General features: G+C 48.5%; 1 protein-coding gene across 1 annotated transcript; it reads left to right on the plus strand.

Annotated features, from left to right (window-relative positions):
* Positions 1-1,061: 1,061 nt before the first annotated feature.
* On the plus strand, positions 1,062-10,877 carry LOC135919818 (uncharacterized). The gene is made up of 4 exons (XM_065453757.2): positions 1,062-1,339; positions 5,817-6,081; positions 6,893-7,271; positions 7,829-10,877. The coding sequence occupies exons 1-4, from the start codon at positions 1,334-1,336 to the stop codon at positions 7,953-7,955; spliced, it is 777 nt and encodes a 258-aa protein (XP_065309829.2). The 5' UTR covers positions 1,062-1,333; the 3' UTR covers positions 7,956-10,877.
* The last annotated feature ends 12,489 nt before the right edge of the window (positions 10,878-23,366 follow it).

Raw genomic sequence — 23,366 nt, forward strand, 5'->3', positions numbered from 1 at the left:
TCTCTTGGCGGGCTCACGTTAAGGTCATTGCTGAGTCCCTCGCGGCGAAATTTCCTTGTCTTTTCCCAGACGCTCGTGCATTCTTTTGCATATCTCGCCTCGGTGAATGGCCGTATGCACGCAATATATATATATAACGCCGCCAGACGGCGCACTCCAAATAGACATCCTCCTTCTACTGGAGCGATAAAACCTAAACCAGGAGAGAGTTATAGGCCGGAAACCACGGTAGCAACGAAGACCAAGCGGGGCGGAAACTCCGGCATCGCCGGCCGGCCAGTGCGTGCGTGGCTGTGGCTCTCGCTGGTACACACACGGAGCTAATGGCAAACTCGCAGCTTCCGTGCCACAGGTGTATTCTCGTCATGCGTTCCATTTAAGGCGTTCCGATACAAGATGAGGCGCCGGCTCGCTTGGCTCGGAGCTGGCCAGGAGGCGGTTCCACGCTCTCCCGGCGGCCGCCAAACGGCCCGCAACCCAACCGGCCCGGGCCGGTCAGCTGCGCGTGCGAAGGCGTTATTTGGAGGAAAAATCTGTCAAGGCTTCACAGTGGACCGGTATCCATGCGGCGCTCAGCTTGCCCGGACCACGTGTGGCGTGCACGTGACACAAATATAGCCGGCCTTTCTTCGCCGGGTTCCCGTGGACAAAGCGGGCAGCCGATACTCTCCCCGCTTCCGTTGAGCCGCCTTGCGGAAATAAAAAAAAAAGAGAGAGAGGAAATGCAGCGAGGGGAGAGGTAACCTGGGAAAACTGGAAACGAGCAACGGACAAACAAACTGTTGCTCGGGAAAGGGCGGTGATTGCAGAGTCTAGCGCGAGGCGCTCTTAAGGTGGCAGCCAAAGTCAATCTTCGTGGGAGAGTTGAAGGAGAGGAGGGGAAATAGCTGCAAACGACAACATGAAAGCGAGAAAGGGCGAGGGGGTGTGAGTACGAAGCACGGTCCACGTGGTCTTCTACTGGCACGCCGATGAATTCCCTTACCAGCAGCAGCACGGTGCATGCACGGAGTGAAGTTTCGGAAGGGGCCAGCATTCGTGGTAGCCCTCGCCGCTCGAGTGGCCCATTCAATTGTCCGGCCGCCACGAGGCTTCGTTCGTCAGCAGCAGCGACAAGTGCTCGCTCCCTCGCCCACTGCGCAGACCAGACGACGCGCTCTCCCTCTCCGGGAATGAGGTCAACCTCGCACCACCCCCGCTTATAAGCACAGCGCCGCACTCGGTGGGCCTTGTTGTCCCCGTGCAAACCTCCATTTGGATCTGTTCAGAAACGCCATCGTCGACGACGCCACAGCAGCAGCCTCCTGTCAAAGGAACACTCACAGCTCAAAACATGCACGTGAGTGGCGCCTCTTCCTTGGATATTGCTTTCTCCGGCGCAGTGTATTAGACGGCGTTTTCGCTTCCACCAAAACGTCAAGGCATCAGCTCTGCTGATCAGTGGACACACAGTAGTACCGATGGTTTGGAAGTGGTTTACCGGCAGTTGCACTCAGCAGAAACTACCGCATCAGCTTGCTCTACCCGAAAGCTTTCAAGTAGCTCGTAGACTTTGGTCGTCCTGAAGGGGATCGTGCCAACGGAAGTTACTGTCGTAATTTATTTCTTTTTTTAATATGGGCCGGAGCGTCATGAGAGGTCACCGTAGGGTACGACTTGCACCTTCGAGTCAGCCAGCACAAATCGGTAGTGTGAGGTGCCAGACCGATTGGAGTATCGCCAGAAGAAATTCATACATCTGTAAGCCTGGGCCATGAAGTCTGACGCTGTTCATTTTGATTAATTAATTAATTAATTAATTAATTACTTAATTATGGGGTATTACGCAGCAGAACCACGCTCTGATTATGAGGCACGCCACAGGGAGGGACTGCGGAAATTTGGACCACCTGGGGTTCTTTAACGTGCACCTTAATCGAAGTACACGGGTGTTTTCGCATTCCGCCGCATTTCGCATTAAATGCGGCCGCCATGGCCGGGATTCGATCCCGCGACCTCGTGCTTAGCAACCCAACACCGTAGCCGCTAAGCAACCACGGCGGGACTTCTTTTTTTTTTTACGATTATGGAGCAACGAACGTCGCCTGGACACGGGCAGGGGCACCAAAATAGCGGATATTCATAAATGATGCCAGCAATAATCACCAATCCCAGTTAAGAACTTTTATAGCTGCATAATGAATTACGTGTTAAGCCTGCCGTGACGATTATTCTGCAGATTAGTGACTGTTGTTGTTCGATGGTATCTATTACAACAAATTATCTTGACTTTTCATCAAGCGTTGACGAGGCTGGAGTAGTCCTGGCACCTTAGCGTCGGAGACAGCATTCATCATTACTTTTCCTTGCCCAAAAATGACCGACGCGTGAACAGTCTTTCTAATGTGTAATCGCTGAAAGATTCTTCAGTTCGCGGAATCAGGCTCTCACTAATGACAGCTTGATAGCGCTTCCTTGGGGACATGGTGCGGCACGTACAAGTGGCATTTTTCGATGTAGCAATCTGTGTTCCCTTTTCAGCATAAATACATGCAACGTCGTGTTCTGCTCCCACTGTATCGAGAGGCTGCGTCGTGTACGAGATGAGCGGTAAACTGAAAGTGAGTCAGAAACGACGTGGTGATGACTTGATGACTCTCTCGGGGAAGGCACGTACGGCAGCAGCATTTGCTTCGAGGCGTACCGCATAAATGACAGGACATCACCACGCTAATCCGCCCTGTAGAACAATAGGCTCGCATGGTAATTACACGAGCCGTAGCTCCGGTTTCTTTCCACCTTTAGGCGTGCGAGGGCACTGCTAAATGTGCACATGCACAGCAAGGCACAGCTCAGTGCACCGCTTAGTGCGCGTACCGGTTCGCGCCGCTATTTAAGGCGACGTGGGCGCAACCTGAGTAACAGAAATAGTACGAGGTAAAGGCGGCCTAACTGGGAAATGGTGCTCGGCAGTAGCGTAGCCTCACGGTCCAGCCAGCTATAACTGGGTTTCACGCGCCGTGTATACGTCTGATAGCTGCGCTGTATTTTGCTTCTCGGGGGAGAGGGGGGGGGGGGGGGGAGGATAGAGGCGTAAGAACATTGCAGGGCGTGAGAACAACCCTGTATGTCTATGCCATCATATATGAGTTCACCGTGAATACGTAAAGCTGCAATATTCCTAGTGCCCGAGCCCTGAGGCCTTACGGAAACACACAGCTTGAAGCTCGTGTTGGCGACTACATATTCGGAGATCATGGCCTTAGCAGTCCATCTTAAGAATGCGGCCGTCCGCGAAAGAAATATCAGCCTGGCACAAGACAGCGTGCAGGACCATGAAGCTCGTTTTGAAGTAGCGAGGCTCAGTGGTCCGCCTTCGTTTTACTTGTACTTCGTCAGTCACGTACATAGTAGTGAATCCGAAGAAAATTACTGCGCACCGCATTAATGTGACGTTTATTCATGGCCATTTTCCTTTCCTTGTTCGCTTCTTTTCCGACTTGCTGCACCATCTTCCCGGCATCTTGCAACAGCGCGCATCGTCTTCTGGGACGCTTCGCCTTTTCTGTTTCTTTTTTTCTGAGCTTCTTTCTGCCTTTCTACCTGGGTCAGTCAATGCGGAGGCTGCGGTCATATCTATATACACACACACTCATCCCTGGGCTCCCTGCCGCAGTTCCGAAACTCTTTCATTCCTACTACACATCGTTTGGCCCAGCTCAGCCGGCTGTGGACATTTTTAGCCCATTTCCTAGCTTATGTGATAGATCGGAGCGGCGGAAGGCGTACGTCGGATAGTAGTTAGGGGCCGGCTTGAAGATGTATATTTGTTTTTTTTTTCTTTTTTCGAGAGAATCCGTCGAAATTCTTGCAAACAGACGGGCACGCTCGACAAACTCTTCATAGCGAATAACGTCTGTTCTCAGCAAAAGCTGTCCGATGCAGTGTCGTTCCAGGATAAGAGCGGGAAATAAAAAAAAGATAATACTGCGCTCACCAGCTGATATTGCGACCGACTTTCAGCGCCTCAGAGCATGATGCCTGCCCTAAAATACGTAGAGTTGCATTTGCATCGTTGCTACGTTGTAAACACTAACCGCGCTGGTTATTGAAGCCTGTTGTGGGTATTTTAATCATGTGTTCTTAAGCTGACAGAATGAGAAGGAAGGAACCCAAGGCGCCCGATTTTTATTCATCATATCATAAGAAGCCAACAAACAAAGACACCGAGAACAACATAGGGGAAATTATTTGTACTTACTGATTGAATTTCACAAATGATAAACTAATTGAAATGAATATGCGTGACAAAAAGAACTGGCTGCAGGTGGGGAACGATCCCACGTCTTCGCGTTACGCGGGAAATGCTCTTACCCACTGACCAACCGCGGCGCCGTTTTTCCTGTCCACCTTAGGGGGCATTTTATGTGTTACTACTAGAACCCTGGAAGCGTCAGCCAGTTCCACCACTCACAAACCTTTAGCTGGCAGGTGAGATCAAGATTGATCCTACCTGCGTGCACGGTGTTTGAATAGCAACCTGCTTGGTTCAACCACTAACTCGGCAAGAATAAGTAGAAACACATGCCTAATGAAAATGACTACACTATTAAATATTATCGTATAACCTCAGACTCATATGCGTGAGCACGACAAAAATGCAAGAAATAAGGCTCAAAATACGAACGGGACAATGTCGCTGCGTTCGGGACATAGGACGCGCTGTACAACATCTTGACCGGAGAGCCGATTCGCTACTGTAGCCGATGTGCAAAACTTGCGAGGCAGTTTCTACTTGCGAAGCGGATTTCCCAGCGTTTAACTTTCTTTCAGCCGCGAGCAGCAGTCGTTCACGCGCTTTCTTCCGGCTTCGTCAGTCGAATGTGGGTGGTCTGTGCGCGCTATGAACTGCGCCAAGGACGGCAAGGTAAGCGTTTACAAGAGACTGTATGCATTTCAATAAAGTTGGCTAGCTCACAGGACCTGTTTCCCAGCTTGTACTCCACTTCAACAACAATGTGAATGGCAACAAAATGCGCCTAAATGAGGTGAGTCGAGTGGGATGTCATGAATATATCCTGCACAGTGAATGATCCCGCTGCAAGTTGCAAGCTACTCCGGAACAACGACACTTGCCTCCGTGCTTTGTTACACAGCGTGACACATGGTAGACATTCAATGAGCGATGTAAAAATAAAGCATAGCAAACTTGAGGCTGTTACGAATATTTGGGAATGTTTCCTTGAAGATTTCATTGATTCAAGTATTTTACCTTAATCCAAACCTCATATGTATTAGTACCTCTTGAAGTACACGTATATGTTGCTGCTCATAATGACAGTTATCACATAACCGTGGCTCCTCAGTATTATTATTTTTTTACTGATCCATCAGAAACATTACAGACGCATTTGCCACAGTTATTCCGTTCGGGAATAACGAAGAAATTATGAAGGGAAGAAAAATGTCCGTCCGACAGTAGCCCTGAGCTCGCCTTTGCACAAACATGTTGATTCACCTAGTAACGATTTGCAGAATCTTGCCCATAGGATGTCAGTTAGCCAGCTATATATACCTGTAATATTTTCCACATAACATCGAATCTCCCAGTGCGCGGGATCTGCATTTTTATTTCTTCCTTCAACTGCAAAGCTTTGTTTCGAGAAACGTGCCTGGATGGGTTTCCTCAGTCGCTAACGGTACTGTCGGATGGATGACAATTTTTTTTCCACTTTCATCGAACCTTTTCTACCCAGTGGACTTCAGCAGAATTGATTTGCCGACGATGAACTCAATTCGCAACATTGTCGCAACGTGTTGTCCGATTCTCTTCGCAGAGGAATCTATACAGCATAGCGCTGGTCTGCGCTGGCTTCTCGGCGGTGCTTGCCCAGCAAGGATACGGCGGAGCGGGCGCCGGCGGAGCTTACGGTGGTGGCGCCGGATCTGGAGGCTACGGCGGAGCCGGTGCCTACGGAGGTGGAGCGGGGGCCTACGGAGGTGGAGTGGGGGCCTACGGAGGTGGAGCGGGGGCCTACGGAGGCGGAGCGGTTGCCTACGGAGGCGGAGCGCCCGGCGGTGGAGCTGCCTACACCGGGTCGAGTTAGTATTTGTTAATTGATGCGGCATCAACACCTCACAGCTACGCCTAGACTGTGATCGAGAAACACCTTATCAAAGGAGGGAAGACCCCGGAAAAATTTTACCAGACTGCTCATGAAAGCAACTTCATGACAGTTGAATGTTAACTGGCTTGTTTGTTGAGAGGAGAGCTCTGAGCGTCTGGTCCTCTCGGTCACGTCCATCATCCTGAGTAACGTGAGCCCGATCGAGGCACCTCAATTGGGCAGAAACGGTGCGAATTGGGGAGACTTGACCGGTGAATCTGCGCGCCTCCGGAGGCGCGCGCATCGAGGCATCCTAGGCGCGAAGTTCTCAGTTCGCATGGCTGAAGGAAGGCTTGCGTCGGCCAGACCAACAAAGAATTATCGGAATCGAACTTCTAGCCTCATGTTGAGTAGGAGAGAACCATGATTCTCGAGCCTCCGCTACACCCTGTTTTTGTAGGTCCTTCAGTATACGAATAGTGCTCATCACGGCGACCAGTGTTGACAACGGAACAAGGAACATACGAGCAAAACAGTTATGCGCGGCTTTTTGTCTTCTTGCATATGCCGCTTGACTTCTTTTCGAAGTCGAACATTGTGTAAAAGACAGAGATGGTAAGCTTTCAGACACAAAATCACAATGTCTAGGTCACTTGCTCAGCTGGCCAGGAAACAGGATATTGTCCCGTCGTGTGCCGTGTCCGCCATCTAGAAACACTTCCATGTTCGAGCTCTCGTGGATGACGTCATTGCGTATATTTGGACCAAGGTGTGAGGCTTGTGCTCTCTTTCTCCTCCCGCGATAGGTGTCGCTCCTGCCGGAGGTTACGGTGGAGGCGACTACGGCGGAGCCGCGACGGGCGGCGCGGCAGCCTATGGAGGTGCTCCCGCAGCCGGTGGAGCGTACGGCGCCGCGAGCCCGTACAGCGGCTCCTTCGACTTCACTAACAACGTGAACCACGCCGGGTACGGTGCGGGCGTCGGCGGTGTCCAGGCAACCGGCGGATACGGGGGTGCCCAGGCGACCGCGACCCAGGGCTACGCCGCCTCCGGAGGACTCGGCGCCCAGGGTGCTAGCTATGGTGGAGCGGCTGGCCTTGGAGCTGGCTATGGCGCCGGAGCCGCTGGAGCTGGCGGAGCCGGACTCGGGGTGTCCTACGGAGGCGCCGGTGGCTACGGAGGAGGGTGAGTGCATAGCTGTCGGGGCTGGAGAGAACTATACGGAGGAACTACTTTCCTCATCCGTTTCTTGGACTTGGGGAGATATTCATCCGGGGTGTTGAAACCACTTCAAGTGCTCTATAGTATAAGACTCCGCAATCGTGCCGCAGCTGGTATACAGCTCAGCAGTTGAGCTCAGATGGAGGTACGCAGCATGGGGTAAGACTTAAGCTTTTGTTTCAGCCTTCGGCCGATATTCCTTACGTTCATAACGCATTTCATTATTTATAGTTAGAGAATTGCTCTTAATAGATATAATTTAAAAAGCGCTTTTGTTACCGGCTGTTTTTCCTACTAGTGCCGTTGCGCTGTAGTGCATGTCAGTAACGTAATGTCCCGAGTTTGCGTTTCTCATTTCTGATTAGGGTCATTCTTCCCAACGCTAGCGAAAACAATAAACCTCAACCATGTAATATTTTGTTGTTTACGAATAAAGAATTTCATTCCGTAGTACTTCTGGTGCTATAATTGCCGCTACTGTTAAGTGTTTCATCACCGACTCTCTCGGGTCCATTGCGCAGCGCCGGAGGCTATGGCGCAGCGTCTGGTCTGGCTGGAGCTGCCCAGGTGTATGGCGGTGGTTCCTCAGGAGCCGGTGGATACGGAGGCGGATTTCACCAGCAGGGAGGCGCCGGTGGCGGATACTGAGCGACGTCAGTTGACGCCATCGCGAGCGACACAAGCCACTAAAGAAAAGACAGAGAGAACGTGCCGAGCCGACAGGCGCGGGTCTCGCAATCTTGCTGGTCGCGGTCCTCTGCTGAAAACGAGTCATTCTTTGTCACTCACCCCTTCCCCCGCCCCATTTGCACACTTTGTTTTCTCGTTCCTTTTCCTCTCCACGTAGAAGCCACGACTCTTGCCGGCAACCCCCCCCCCCCCCCCCTTTTTTTTACTATGTCTTGCTTCCTTTCTGTCCTTAAGACGTTCAGCGGGATATTCGAAACCACAGCGCTTAGTCCAGAGCACCGCGACTCGAAACAGTGCCGGGCAACGCTCACAAAGGCAAGAAACAGCGCCAAGTTACTTTGTTCTATTTGTAAAGGTGCGTCTAGAGAATAACCGTGACCTTCAGATAATTTTCCCAGCTGATAGACGTATGGAGCATGGTCGACTTTGTCGAGGCAGGTGAATTTACCTTTTCAAGTCTTCGTTCCACACTTGTAACGTTCAGCGCGGATTACTAGCGGCGATGTCTGACTTCGCATGTGAATGTCGGAATTTCCGGCCATTTCGAAACAGTCATCAAAAGTACAAGTCAATTTTGCTTACGTCGCTCTGTCTTCTCGCGACAGTAGCAAAAACTTCACCTTTGTTTGTATATTATTCGCCGATGCACTGCAAGATGACGCATCTTTACTTGAGACGTTTCTACGTGACAGGTGTAGTCTTTCTGTCACGTTAGTTTGTGGGAGTTTGGTTTTGGAGGGAGAACGCGGCTAGTGTTATGGATAGATCCTGCAGTCAAAATCCCACGCAGACCTACAATTGATCACATCGTGGGATTATCGCTCTCGTTTGCTGGTCTCAACAGACTTTCGCTCGTAGGTAGTAAATGTGCGCCTCTTTCCAAAGACCACGCAGTGTTTTTCTTCGTATAACCATATGGAAGTCAGGCATCAGCACAGAGTAGCGCTGGAGGTAACCTACTTATAGAATGCGTGACAGCGAATGAATATGATTCATTGTTTAGATTAGGAAAAGTGCCAAATGTTCAGAAATAGCTCCTGCTTTAAGAAAAAATGGCTGTGGCTTAGGTAAGGTTAAGCCCAGGATGCGAAGCATACTAGCCTTTATTTTAGTTGTTGAACCACTGCTTAGCCTGGTGAACTGCTGTTGCTTGGCTATATTTGGTTCGGCTAGACGAAGAAACAACTCATGCATTACTTCTTCGCCTTCAAGAGTGGAACGCGACAGCGTTCCCGTCGACCCGCCAAGGGGTGTAAGACAATGGGCTACAGGGCAGCGACTACGCGCCCCGCATTGGACGCGGTGAGCGTCGAGCAAAGCAGCGTTCGGCGCGGCAACGAAATGTGCGCCTGAGCAAGAGACGCACGCCTTAGAAACAGCGCGTTTCTAAGGCAACACCGCATTCACTAGAGGCGCTTTTGTACCGCTTTGAAGTATCGTACTCGTGGCTCAGTGGTAGCGTCTCCGTCCCACACTCCGGAGACCCTGGTTCGATTCCCACCCAGCCCGTCTTGCAAGAGTTGAGCCAAAGCCACTTCTCCTCTGTCGTGACGTCACGGTGTCACGTGATTTCATGGTCACCGCCGCGCCTGAGGAGCTGGGTTGAGCCCTCGTAATATGCTTCGCATAAAATACGAGACATGCGCGAGGAGGCGCATGGGAAGAACGGAACCTTGGAGGCACCGTGTGTTTCAGTTGGCGCCTTGGGCGCGTTGGATTAACTGGACACAACACTGGAAGGTGCAGCCACCCGGTGTCGTAGTACATAAACCATCGTTAACGCAGCATACTATCTTACACCTTTGGTGCCATTCGGTTGACCTTTATTAATTACATAGGATGTACTGCTTTCAATTTATTGAACCTTACAATCAATCTGTTGGTGATTTCTACAGTGGTGAAATAACTAACGCTGACCTTTCCTTTGTGACCGTGCGGTCCTCGACATGTTCTCTCTACCATGTACAAACTTTGTATATAGAAATAGTAGTCCAAAAGATTTACTGTATGCGCTGTGATCAAATTTCCCGATAACTATTCTTTATATGCTTATTTGTTCTAATTTATGAGCTGCCAGGGTTGCGAGCTCACAAAAAGAGCTCCTGCGCTTGCCGCAAACCGCACATAACGACTGTCGTCGACGTTGTATGTTTTATATGTGACCTCTGTGTTGGAGCGGCAAAAGTTCGTTTGGTTTCAGCTAGCGAAGAAATGATGCTATTCTTTTTTCTTTAATTACGCATTCGCTGTTCAAGGTTTCTAAATTTAAGTCAGAGCGTTGGATATGGTGGCATGTATCTTGCCAGCGTGCGTACAACTGCTTAAGGTAGTTTTATAAGTGCGGGTGTCAAGCAAAGAAGAATAGAATAGAACAGGCTTTTATTCAACGTTGAAGTGTACGTCATGGACATAGTCAGTGCGCATAAGCCATGTGGCTTGTGTGCGTGGCTGGCCAGTGTCGGTAGAGGAGTGCACTGACCCAGCAAGGAAAATCGGTTTGTTGTGGTTTCGGCGCGTAGCGCTGGAATTGCAATGAGTGTTGCGCAGTGCGACATTCAATTCCTTGTGGCACGCCCAGGAGGGGCGTCGAGAAAGCGCCTCGCTTTGTCACTTCCGTGCTCTGACAAGCTCCGCGAGCAGCTCTACCTATCAAGTATATTGGTACCTTGCTATCAACGAAATTGTGATTGAAAAGTAATAATGTATTTCCCAGCTTTGTGGGAACACCTGGCCCGCGCTGCTTCGATGCCATTTTGTGGTCGTTCACGTCTCCGGCAATATTTGTGTGATTGCCTTTTGATTTGAAAGTGGTCTGTGAAATGTTACTGAAGTGTTAGACTGAGCCAGTTGTTTATTTAATAAAGATCTTGACAAAATATATGTACGTGTACTTTCTTTTAAACGGCAAATTAGTTGTTGCCTTTGGTGCGAAGGTAAACAGAGAAATAGCGAAGGCACGAAAGTTGGTCTGCTACACTACAACAGGCGAAAGAGAAAGGAGCAGCGAAAGAGTTAGGAACTGGTGTGAGCGGCACACACGATCCAGTTGGAACGGTTCTCGCTGCACTTGTTGCGTTTAAGAGGTGATATGGGCACTTCACCATGATAGCTTAAGATATTCACGATCCTTCCACACTAGATGAGGCGCGGATGCATCGTCATTGCCACGAATGACGACGAAGCGCAAATGAGTTCGGCGAGAAAGCTTTAGAGTAAAGGCAACCGCGCATTAACGAAGCTGCATGGGCACCGGCACGCTGAAATGTCTCGAGTCGGACTCTCCTATTTCCTATCTCAACGAAAATATGAAGTATTAATAGAGGTTTCAAAGAGCAAATGTTAGTCGTCAACCAGAGGTGTAGCCACCACCCACATCACCCAGAGCAGCACATATACAGACGCTTGGCTCGCGCTATTGATCCTTCTCAGCCCTGCTGTTTCGTCACTTATCATTGCAGGAGATCACTACGACTGTCTGCAGGCAGTCGGCGGCTCATCGCCATAAAGGCGTCCGTCAGCAACGACATTTGCAGCGTGAAATGACATTTTACTCCGCGTCTATGCTCCCTGGGCAAATGCCCTTTACCAACGTCGCAGCCGACAGACAGTTACAGTCCCTTGAAGCCCGACAGAGGACTCGATGTCCCCTAGATGACCGCCACATGCACGTCGTGGGCGAAGGTTGGCTGTACCCGGAGCTGAAGGCCAGCGTTTCCTGCAACCGCAACCTGCAGTATGAAGGCGGCGTATGCGGAAGTTGCCTGCGCCCTTCATGACCATCACTGTAAGCGTCCCGCCCTTTCCACGCTCATGTACCGGTCCGTCATGAGCTTACATGCTCAAAGAAGAACAAATGCGCGCTGGGAAGATAAAACATTGCATATCTGACTTGCATCGTCAGAATACATTTCAGGCGGCAATAACTAAAATTCAACCGATGCATTCCGATATTAGCCGAATGTGAAATTCGCTATATTATATAGGATATTAGCCGAATGTATGTATGTATGTATGTATGTATGTATGTATGTATGTATGTATGTATGTATGTATGTATGTATGTATGTATGTATGTATGTATGTATGTATGTATGTATGTATGTATGTATGTATGTATGTATGTATGTATGTATGTAGCGCCTTCATATAGAATGTCCCCTTCTTAGTGAACCAACATCTGCAAATTTGTTTCTTTAAGCAAATCTTGAGAAGACCAAACGGCAGAAAGCCCAGGCTGGTCGATCGGAGCAGCGCTTGCTACTCCACGTCGAAGACGGAGAAAGACAGGGGAAGCAGAGGTGAAGTTGCAATTGCCGCAGTTTTGGCAGCCAGCCAGAACATATTCCCTAAACGTTTAGCTTTAGCTGAAGCACGCGTAAAGACGAGAAATCCTTTTCACCGGGACAAGAAGCCCACTTGCGAAAATATACAAACAGTGAGGTCTCAATGCTTGTTAGGGGAACTACTCCGTAAGAGTACCTCGTAAACATTACTAGCGCCTCCTTCCTTGGTAATGAAAAGTGGACATCGACTGCAGCATTGGAACTTTAAAAGAAAACAGACGAGATGTTTCGGAGAATTGTATGTTGCATCAAGAACAAAAGCGGACACCGACTACGGCATTGAAACTTTGAAACAGACGAGATGTTTCGGCTCCCATACCTTTCTAAAGCTAACCTGAGTACAGTACAGCGGAGAATTGTATGTTGCATCAAGAACAAAAGCGGACACCGACTACGGCATTGAAACTTTAAAACAGACGAGATGTTTCGGCTCCCATACCTTTCTAAAGCTAACCTGAGTACAGTACAGCGGAGAATTGTATGTTGCATCAAGAACAAAAGCGGACACCGACTATGGCATTGAAACTTTAAAATAGACGAGATGTTTCGGCTCCCATAGCTTTCTAAAGCTACCGTGAGTACATTACAACGGAGAATTGTATCTTGCATCAAGAACAAAAGCGGACACCGACTACGGCATTGAAACTTTAAAACAGACGAGATGTTTCGGCTCCCATACCTTTCTAAAGCTAACCTGAGTACAGTACAGCGGAGAATTGTATCTTGCATCAAGAACAAAAGCGGACACCGACTACGGCATTGAAACTTTAAAACAGACGAGATGTTTCGGCTCCCATACCTTTCTAAAGCTAACCTGAGTACAGTGCAGCGGAGAATTGTATCTTGCATCAAGAACAAAAGCGGACACCGACTACGGCATTGAAACTTTAAAACAGACGAGATGTTTCGGCTCCCATACCTTTCTAAAGCTAACCTGAGTACAGTGCAGCGGAGAATTGTATCTTGCATCAAGAACAAAAGCGGACACCGACTACGGCATTGAAACTTTAAAACAGGCGAGAAGTTTCGGCTCCCATACCTTTCTAAAGCTAACCTGAGTACAGTACAGCGGAGAATTGTATCTTGCATCAAGAACAAAAGCGGACACCGACAACGGCAGTGAAACTTTAAAACAGACGAGATGTTTCAGCTCCCATACCTTTCTAAAGCTACCGTGAGTACATTACAACGGAGAATTGTATTTTGCATCAAGAACAAAAGCGGACACCGACTACGGCATTGAAACTTTAAAACAGACGAGATGTTTCGGCTCCCATACCTTTCTAAAGCTAACCTGAGTACAGTGCAGCGGAGAATTGTATCTTGCATCAAGAACAAAAGCGGACACCGACTACGGCATTGAAACTTTAAAACAGACGAGATGTTTCGGCTCCCATACCTTTCTAAAGCTAACCTGAGTACAGTGCAGCGGAGAATTGTATCTTGCATCAAGAACAAAAGCGGACACCGACTACGGCATTGAAACTTTAAAACAGACGAGATGTTTCGGCTCCCATACCTTTCTAAAGCTAACCTGAGTACAGTACAGCGGAGAATTGTATGTTGCATCAAGAACAAAAGCGGACACCGACTACGGCATTGAAACTTTAAAACAGACGAGATGTTTCGGCTCCCATACCTTTCTAAAGCTAACCTTAGTACAGTACAGCGGAGAATTGTATGTTGCATCAAGAACAAAAGCGGACACCGACTACGGCATTGAAACTTTAAAATAGACGAGATGTTTCGGCTCCCATACCTTTCTAAAGCTACCGTGAGTACATTACAACGGAGAATTGTATCTTGCATCAAGAACAAAAGCGGACACCGACTACGGCATTGAAACTTTAAAACAGGCGAGAAGTTTCGGCTCCCATACCTTTCTAAAGCTAACCTGAGTACAGTACAGCGGAGAATTGTATCTTGCATCAAGAACAAAAGCGGACACCGACTACGGCATTGAAACTTTAAAACAGACGAGATGTTTCGGCTCCCATACCTTTCTAAAGCTAACCTGAGTACAGTGCAGCGGAGAATTGTATCTTGCATCAAGAACAAAAGCGGACACCGACTACGGCATTGAAACTTTAAAACAGACGAGATGTTTCGGCTCCCATACCTTTCTAAAGCTAACCTGAGTACAGTGCAGCGGAGAATTGTATCTTGCATCAAGAACAAAAGCGGACACCGACTACGGCATTGAAACTTTAAAACAGACGAGATGTTTCGGCTCCCATACCTTTCTAAAGCTAACCTGAGTACAGTACAGCGGAGAATTGTATGTTGCATCAAGAACAAAAGCGGACACCGACTACGACATTGAAACTTTAAAACAGACGAGATGTTTCGGCTCCCATACCTTTCTAAAGCTAACCTGAGTACAGTACAGCGGAGAATTGTATGTTGCATCAAGAACAAAAGCGGACACCGACTACGGCATTGAAACTTTAAAATAGACGAGATGTTTCGGCTCCCATACCTTTCTCAAGCTAACCTGAGTACAGTGCAGCGGAGAATTGTATCTTGCATCAAGAACAAAAGCGGACACCGACTACGGCATTGAAACTTTAAAACAGACGAGATGTTTCGGCTCCCATACCTTTCTAAAGCTACCGTGAGTACATTACAACGGAGAATTGTATCTTGCATCAAGAACAAAAGCGGACACCGACTACGGCATTGAAACTTTAAAACAGACGAGATGTTTCGGCTCCCATACCTTTCTAAAGCTAACCTGAGTACAGTGCAGCGGAGAATTGTATCTTGCATCAAGAACAAAAGCGGACACCGATTACGGCATTGAAACTTTAAAACAGACGAGATGTTTCGGCTCCCATACCTTTCTAAAGCTAACCTGAGTACAGTGCAGCGGCGAATTGTATCTTGCATCAAGAACAAAAGCGGACACCGACTACGGCATTGAAACTTTAAAACAGACGAGATGTTTCGGCTCCCATACCTTTCTAAAGCTAACCTGAGTACAGTACAGCGGAGAATTGTATGTTGCATCAAGAACAAAAGCGGACACCGACTACGGCATTGAAACTTTAAAACAGACGAGATGTTTCGGCTCCCATACCTTTCTAAAGCTAACCTGAGTACAGTACAGCGGAGAATTGTATGTTGCATCAAGAACAAAAGCGGACACCGACTACGGCATTGAAACTTTAAAATAGACGAGATGTTTCGGCTCCCATACCTTTCTAAAGCTACCGTGAGTACATTACAACGGAGAATTGTATCTTGCATCAAGAACAAAAGCGGACACCGACTACGGCATTGAAACTTTAAAACAGGCGAGAAGTTTCGGCTCCCATACCTTTCTAAAGCTAACCTGAGTACAGTACAGCGGAGAATTGTATCTTGCATCAAGAACAAAAGCGGACACCGACTACGGCATTGAAACTTTAAAACAGACGAGATGTTTCGGCTCCCATACCTTTCTAAAGCTAACCTGAGTACAGTGCAGCGGAGAATTGTATCTTGCATCAAGAACAAAAGCGGACACCGACTACGGCATTGAAACTTTAAAACAGACGAGATGTTTCGGCTCCCATACGTTTCTAAAGCTAACCTGAGTACAGTGCAGCGGAGAATTGTATCTTGCATCAAGAACAAAAGCGGACACCGACTACGGCATTGAAACTTTAAAACAGACGAGATGTTTCGGCTCCCATACCTTTCTAAAGCTAACCTGAGTACAGTACAGCGGAGAATTGTATGTTGCATCAAGAACAAAAGCGGACACCGACTACGGCATTGAAACTTTAAAATAGACGAGATGTTTCGGCTCCCATACCTTTCTCAAGCTAACCTGAGTACAGTGCAGCGGAGAATTGTATCTTGCATCAAGAACAAAAGCGGACACCGACTACGGCATTGAAACTTTAAAATAGACGAGATGTTTCGGCTTCCATACCTTTCTAAAGCTACCGTGAGTACAGTACAATAGACAATCGCATGTTGCATCAAGAACAAAAGCGGACACCGACTGCGGCATTGAAACTTTAAAACAGACGAGATGTTTCGGCTCCCATACCTTTCTAAAGCTACCGTGAGTACAGTACAGCGGAGAATTGTATGTTGCATCAAGAACAAAAGCGGACTACGGCATTGAAACTTTCAAACAAACGAGGTGTTTCGGCTCCCATACCTTTCTAAAGCTACCGTGAGTAGATGTACAGAACAACGGCGCAGTAAGAAGTTGACGAACTCGTGTTTGCATCCGAGTTTGATTGCCTTCCTGTTTTTCTGATGCTTTTTCAGGTATGCGTATTCCGCATGCAGTCTGTCCTGCAGCGCCGACAGTGCGAAGCTTGAATTCGTATTTCATAGTATTCGTTCTTTTTTTCAGGCTTTTGCACGCACGTGTTGCACATGCAGCCTTTCCGGCCGCGCTATCAGTAACATAGAAAAGATGAACGTGGCAAGAGCCGTCCAGTCCATGCCTCCAAGTGTAACAGCTGACTGTGAACATCTCAAGGATCAGGCTGGACGCACTTGCGCCCTGTCATTTTCAGCCGCAGGCCCAACAATTACGTTCACGAAGAACGTTTATTGGTGGTTCGTGCTTCACGATGTCAGCAACACGACGCAGCACATACGCCACAGTCTTTCGGATGGCCGTCAATTTGACAACAGCGCTCATCCACGGCTTCGATGACCTAAGGTCCCTTTCCCTATAACCACTAAGAGACATTAAAGAAAAGATCTGGACATGTCCGTGAATTCCTCACAGCCGAAACCTATGAAGCAATTCTGTTAACCACCTATTCGACATTGGCGTTGGCAGAAGAGAAGTTTTCTTTTGTGCTCACTCTAAAATTCAACAGCGATCCCATTCAATCACACTTTGGAAATTTGCGAATGTCATCTGGGTGCAACGACATGTTGGACGTTCGGTCTGCACTGTCAGGTCCCCAAAAGCTACTGAAGACCGCGATTGCTGCGCCCAATGCAGCCTCCAATATTGCCCACAAAGAATGTGGTGCAATGTCGGAACACATACTTTATGATGCACTTTCCTCTGCGCAACCAGCGTCTCCTTCAGCTTTAATGCCTCCCCTGACGTCGGCTGTGCGAGCAGTTCCCCCGCTCTCGAGAGCAAGATTGGCGTTGCATAGACTTAATACCGCAATTTTGCCACAGCAGCTGTCATCGCTACAGATTTCGGCTGTTTCGGTTGTAGGCTAGCATATTGACTGCGAGAACTGTGCTACTTGTGCTTGTGCTACTGTGCTACGAAGCCAGTGAGCAACCAGCCGCTCTTTCAGCTCACTCGGAGCAAAGATCGAGGTGGGCTGCTCTACCCGTCGGATCAACTTCTCTTTGTCCTGGACTGTTTAAGAGATTTTTCTGACCGTGCCCTGCAGGAGCACCGGACCTTGCAGAAGCCACTGACTACCTTAGTGGAGTACGCCGTCCCAGCTCTTTGTTCTTCAAAGTTGCTCAAGTGCAAGAGCAATGACAGCAACGAGCACAGGATTAAGCTCATGAACCTCATATCGGTTCGTTTCCTGAGGCCGCTCCTGTGCAACTACGCCTTCAATGTTACTGATAGGCACGACGCAGTTAAACATTTTGTAAGAAAGCCCTTTCGCGAAAGCACGCGAAACTGTGAGAGTGGCATACGCTACAATGACATGTGGTAGTTTCCCTCCGCAATAAATGCTTTTATTTCCACCATTGAAATTGTAAAATCAATGTGAGCCATGGCTGGCAACACATTGCTATTGAAAACATGAACCTCTCTATTTGCGGAGTAATGTCTGCATGCAGGTTCTGCAGAGCTTCACGTGTTGCAGGAAGCGCGCGGCAGAACGCGCTGTTTTTGTTTGTTTTTGCACCAACACGATTCAACTGGTTTGAGTTCCTAAATGACACGGCACAGCTCCTCATTTTCTGACGCCAGCTGTGGCTTTCTTGCGGTGGCAACAAGTGTAATTCTCAAAAACTTTAAGAAGGGGACGCGGCATCACGTTTTGCTGTACAGCAGTCTCACGACATTACGTGCCATTTAGCGCATGAACTCCCGGCTTACGTGCAGTCTGCTACACGAGTAGACGTTAGGACGCACCGGGGCTCTTTCAGCGCCCAGGCTTTCCCATTATATGGTGGCAAGCACTGCTTTCAAATATCGACTTGCACATAAGCGAACGTAACGATGACAGAACATTTTTCCACCCATTGGATTTCAACTGGCGGGCGCTCTCGTATCGGCGCAGCAGACGACGCGCGAGCGCATCGAACAGCAATAGCCGCGAACGACGCATGCCTCTAAAATAGGCTGGTTGCCCAGAGCGACAAGTGCTTCAGGGTTCAATTTTACAAAAGTCTTGATTGTACTTGAAACAATGCGAGTGCAGTCGAAAGCTCATCCATTTAACAGCTGCGAATACCGCCGCGCCCTGCGTTTTGATGAGCGACGATGATCCTACTCCGGCGGCGGCTCGTGGCGGCGAAAAGCCGTACTAGAGCCGACGGCCGGTTCCCTTTGTTCTCCGCTCCATTTCCCAGGCACCGACAAATAGAGGAGGCACTGGTACAGTACAACGGAGAATTGTATGTTGCATTAAGAACAAAAATCATGGCTCTCATGGCTCTCTCATGGCTGTTCGTCATGTCTCTTACTATATGAATGACAGAAACAGCTCCTGAATATTAAAAAAAAAATCTAGTTGGCTACCCAGCACATATCGTTGAACGATTAATATGTCTGGGAAAATACGAAGCATTCCTCATGAACAAGTTTATGAGGTTTTTCGCCAGTAATTCGCCAAGGTGGCCGCAATTAATTTTTTGTCGACCAATGCAAGAGTTTCAAAAGCCACAGTTCGCGACATTTGTTCGTTAACATAGCATACTCGACATAGTCATCAACGAATGAGATGCATCAGAGCCTTCGGCCCAGCTGTCAAATCTGGTTTTGAAATAAAAAAATTCGAGGACACCTGAGCACTTCTTATGAGTTGTGATGCGACAGCATTAATGTCCCATTGAACGCCGCTGAACGGTCCTTCTATTTATGAACTTCTCGCGGGCAAGTGAGCGCGTTGAGATACGTGGCATAGCAAAAGGCCGGTGCGCTTCAATCCATGACATCACGCTGGTTTGGTCCAGTGAGTAAAACACTCGGCTTCGGAGCGTGCATACGCAGGTTCGAAACTCACTACCGCCAATGTTATCGAATTAGTACTGTTCTATACATTAATTCCTACATAGCAATTGCCGAGGCGAAGTTATAACGCAGGCGAGAGCTTGCGCTGACAAGGAAAGCGCGGACAACACAGGATTCCGAGAGTGATGGTGACATGGTGTCGCGGCAATGTCCTCACTGTGGATTCGTCTGGAGCATAGTTCGCCACTTTTCTGCATCACGAGGCAAAAGTGGCGCTACGCTCAGTACAACGGTTCTTAGCGGCGTATGTCGTCTGGTGCTTGTGGCAGCCGGCGCACAACACATAAAGTATGCAGAGTGAAAAAGAAATATAATTGTCAAATGTGCCATTTAAAAAAAATGACTGGGGCTTAGGTAAGGTTAAGCCCAGGATGCGAAGCATACTAGCCTTTATTTTAGTTGTTGAACCACTGTTTAGCCTGGTGAAGTGCTGTTGCTTGGCTATATTTGGTTCGCCTAGACGAAGAAACAACTCATGCGTTACTCTGCTTCGCCTTCAAGAGTGGAACGCGACAGCGTTCCCGTCGACCCGCCATTACAATGGGCTACGGCGCAGCGACTACGCGCCCCGCATTGGACGCGGTGAGCGTCGAGCAACGCAGCGTTCGGCGCGGCAACGAAATGTGCGCCTGAGTAAGCGACGCACGCCTGAGCGTTAGAAACAGCTCGTTTCTAAGGCAACACCGCATTCACTAGAGGCGCTTTTGTACCGCTTTGAAGCACCGTACTCGTGGCTCAGTGGTAGCGTCTCCGTCTCACACTCCGGAGACCCTGGTTCGATTCCCACCCAGCCCATCTTGCAAGAGTTGAGCCAAAGCCACTTCTCCTCTGTCGTGACGTCAAGGTGTCACGTGGTATTCAAGGCGACACCGCCGCGCCTGAGGAGCTGGGTTGAGCTCTCGTAATATGCTTCGCATAAAAATCACCGATGCGCCACAGTCATTTTTTTAAATGGCGCATTTGACAATTCTATTTCTTTTTCACTCTGCATACTTTATTTGTTGTGCGCCGGCTGCCACAAGCACCAGACGACATACGCCGCTAAGAACCGTTGTACTGAGCGTAGCGCCACTTTTGCCTCGTGATGCAGGATTCCACAGATGACTAGCCAGCGAAGCTGAAAAATGCGGCCCCAGTGTTTATCACTGGGTTAATCTCGACGGCTCAATAAACGGTGCCTTGGTAGGTTACAGATCCTCGATACGCAGTTGCTGATCACGCCCGCCTACACCAGCCTGCTCTTGTGCCCGGGCTGCAGCATCGGTACGGCGTAGACGAGCTCGTTCCCGGTTCTGCTCGCGGCGTTGCTGATCGAAAGCTGCCTGCTCCTAAGTAGTACCATATGACGCTTGGCCTACCAATTTCGGAGCCGGAGAGAAGTTGCTGCGCGCGTGCTTGGCTGCGACGGAGAGCAAAAATGTCACTACTGGCACAGCAAATAGAGCACCTCTCTTTCACTTTCTTTTCTCGCGCATGCGCATGGGGTTGCGCCGGAGGAGTTTTTGGCGTACAGGCGACAGAGGGACGGACGAATCGGCTAGCCATATACAGCTTCGCTGTAAAGCTGTCACCTGTAGCCGTCATTTTGGTCAATCAGCAGATACAGGTCTCTGTTATTGCATGTTTGCGTGTGCTAAAATATGTTCAAACTTCTACGACGAAGAGGTTAGCGGCATGGTTAGCGGAAGCTCATGTCCAATGGCGAATAAAGGGAGCCCGCACTAAATAGTGGCGGTATTTCTGCTTCAGAGGCGATCAGCAAGCGCACTTATTACTTCGCTCTGAACAATAAATCACGGGGGTCGAATGCAGCAAGGGACACCGCTTGTGGGCGAAGCACGCCTTTAGGAATAGTCCCTCAAGCGCGATTTCACCCATGGTGTTGACTAAGATACGTTTACCGAAGATGCAATAATATGGTGATTCCGCTTATCTATATAATATGATTCTCGAAAAAGATAACTGCGAACGTTATTGAGGCTGTGATCACACAACGCGATTATGATGGCAAACCCGGATAGATCAGAAAAACAAGCTGCGAATGAACCCTGTGCAAATTACGACGTGGAGATTTCTGTAGATCGTGGAGCTGGTCATAGCCTACGTGTTAAACTATGCTGAAACACTGGATCTAGAAGTGGAAGGTTCCACGGCTGCCGCATTTTCTCAAATTAGTTTTTAACATCATGCTCAATAAAGTTCGATTGGAATTGTGTGAATTTATGTGCAACGCTGCAAACCCATAACGCTGCAAGAAAGGTAAGTACGCTTGTTTCTGAATATATATACGAAATATTGTCAGCCACAGAGTATACGGGTGCAAGGATATCTTACAAAGCTTTAGGAAAGGCGAACGACGACGAGACTTTGCCACGGGAACTGTACATTCAGCAGCAAGTGCAACATTGTTGCTCCAAACGTAGTCCTTACTCGCTGGGATGGCTCAGATGTTATCGTGGTGTTGCTGATAATTGTGTTACTTTTGTTCTCAAAGCCCAGGGTGCGAAGAGCGAGACGCCTGGCTGAAACGGTCGGCGTGTGTTGTTTTCACGTTGAATTGTTAAATGTTTAATGTTTATCTAATGTATTTCTGTTGATCTGTTACTTTATTGCTGAGTTAGCTATTTGTACGTTTGCCGCATTTTCTATGAGTTACCGTGCATGCTAGTATTTTTTACAATACGTTTGTCGAGACATCTAGTAAGCATACATTAGTACTTTACCCCGTTTACTCTATTCTTTGTATTCTTACCCTTTCGTACGACGTATTACGCTATTCTTATTTCTGATGATTTGTTACTTTTAATGCTCTGTTACCCACTTATAGGTTCACGGTTTGTCATGGAGATCAAGGTCGGGCACCGCGTGTGCATGTAGTAAAGCCCTCCCTTGTATCCAGTTTCTGGGCCTTTGTCAAGCTGCTGACCACAGCTTGACAGAACCATTCCAAACATGTTTGAAAAAAAAAAGAATATGAATTTGAATTTGCACATTGTTGCGAGCCATAAGTTTACGTTCGTTTCAGTGGCAGCGAATCGAGGCCTGTGTGTTCACAAAGTGAATTGACCTCCGCGCGTGCATCAGCAAGTGAAGCCTGTGGAATGATCTGGCACTTTTCAGAGAAGTGAGTTGGCCTGGCCGCGCTGACATTGTAACGGGTGTTGCGTGTGTCGAGACATGCGTGGTCGGCAGGAGTTATGGACCCCGCTTCACGCAGAGTCAGAGACGAGGAGAGCTTTCTCGGCGAAGAATTCTTTCTATACAATATTAACACGATCTGGTGGTTACAAGGGGAGCTCAACAGAGAAGCTGCAAGTTGCTTGAATAACACGTCTGAGTCCTCAGATTCCCCGGACAGTTCCTAAGGACAAAGCAAGGTCGAGGGAGCGAGGGTCCGGGCAGCCACCATGGTCCTAACGCCACTTTCGGTGGCCGGCGCTTCATGGAACCACGCTGCGGCGTCAGGCCGATCTGGAGGTCGGTAAGAGTAAATCCAAACATCGGAGCAACGCCACACTGCGGTTAACGAAGCAGCTCTTCCCTCTAAGATTCGCATCCGCTTCGGGTGCACTTGTAGATTCGATCGTGTTACTCAAAGGAAGTCGTGGCTCCATGGAAGTAGCTTTGACGAGGGCAGGTATTTAGAGCGCATTTGTTGGGCCTAAAATACCTGGGAAGCTTTATTATTTTACAGCGAAAGCTGTATATGACTAACATTCCGTAGCTTTTTCGGCGCCGGGCAATAGAAACGGACTTAGCTATTTCTAACGAACCCCTACGGGTGCAATGCGGCTGCGCAGGTGTCAAAATACAGCACATATTAGAACGCTCGCCGTGAACAATAGGGTG

This window comes from Dermacentor albipictus, chromosome 4 (assembly GCF_038994185.2).
Source record: "Dermacentor albipictus isolate Rhodes 1998 colony chromosome 4, USDA_Dalb.pri_finalv2, whole genome shotgun sequence".
NCBI lineage: Eukaryota > Metazoa > Arthropoda > Arachnida > Ixodida > Ixodidae > Dermacentor > Dermacentor albipictus.

What these genes read in the sequence shown, in the direction of transcription:
- LOC135919818 (XM_065453757.2), top strand. An exon ending in AGCTGCCTACACCGGGTCGA is followed by an intron (nt 6,082 to 6,892) that starts GTTAGTATTTGT and finishes CTCCCGCGATAG; the next exon opens with GTGTCGCTCCTGCCGGAGGT. An exon ending in GCCGGTGGCTACGGAGGAGG is followed by an intron (nt 7,272 to 7,828) that starts GTGAGTGCATAG and finishes TCCATTGCGCAG; the next exon opens with CGCCGGAGGCTATGGCGCAG.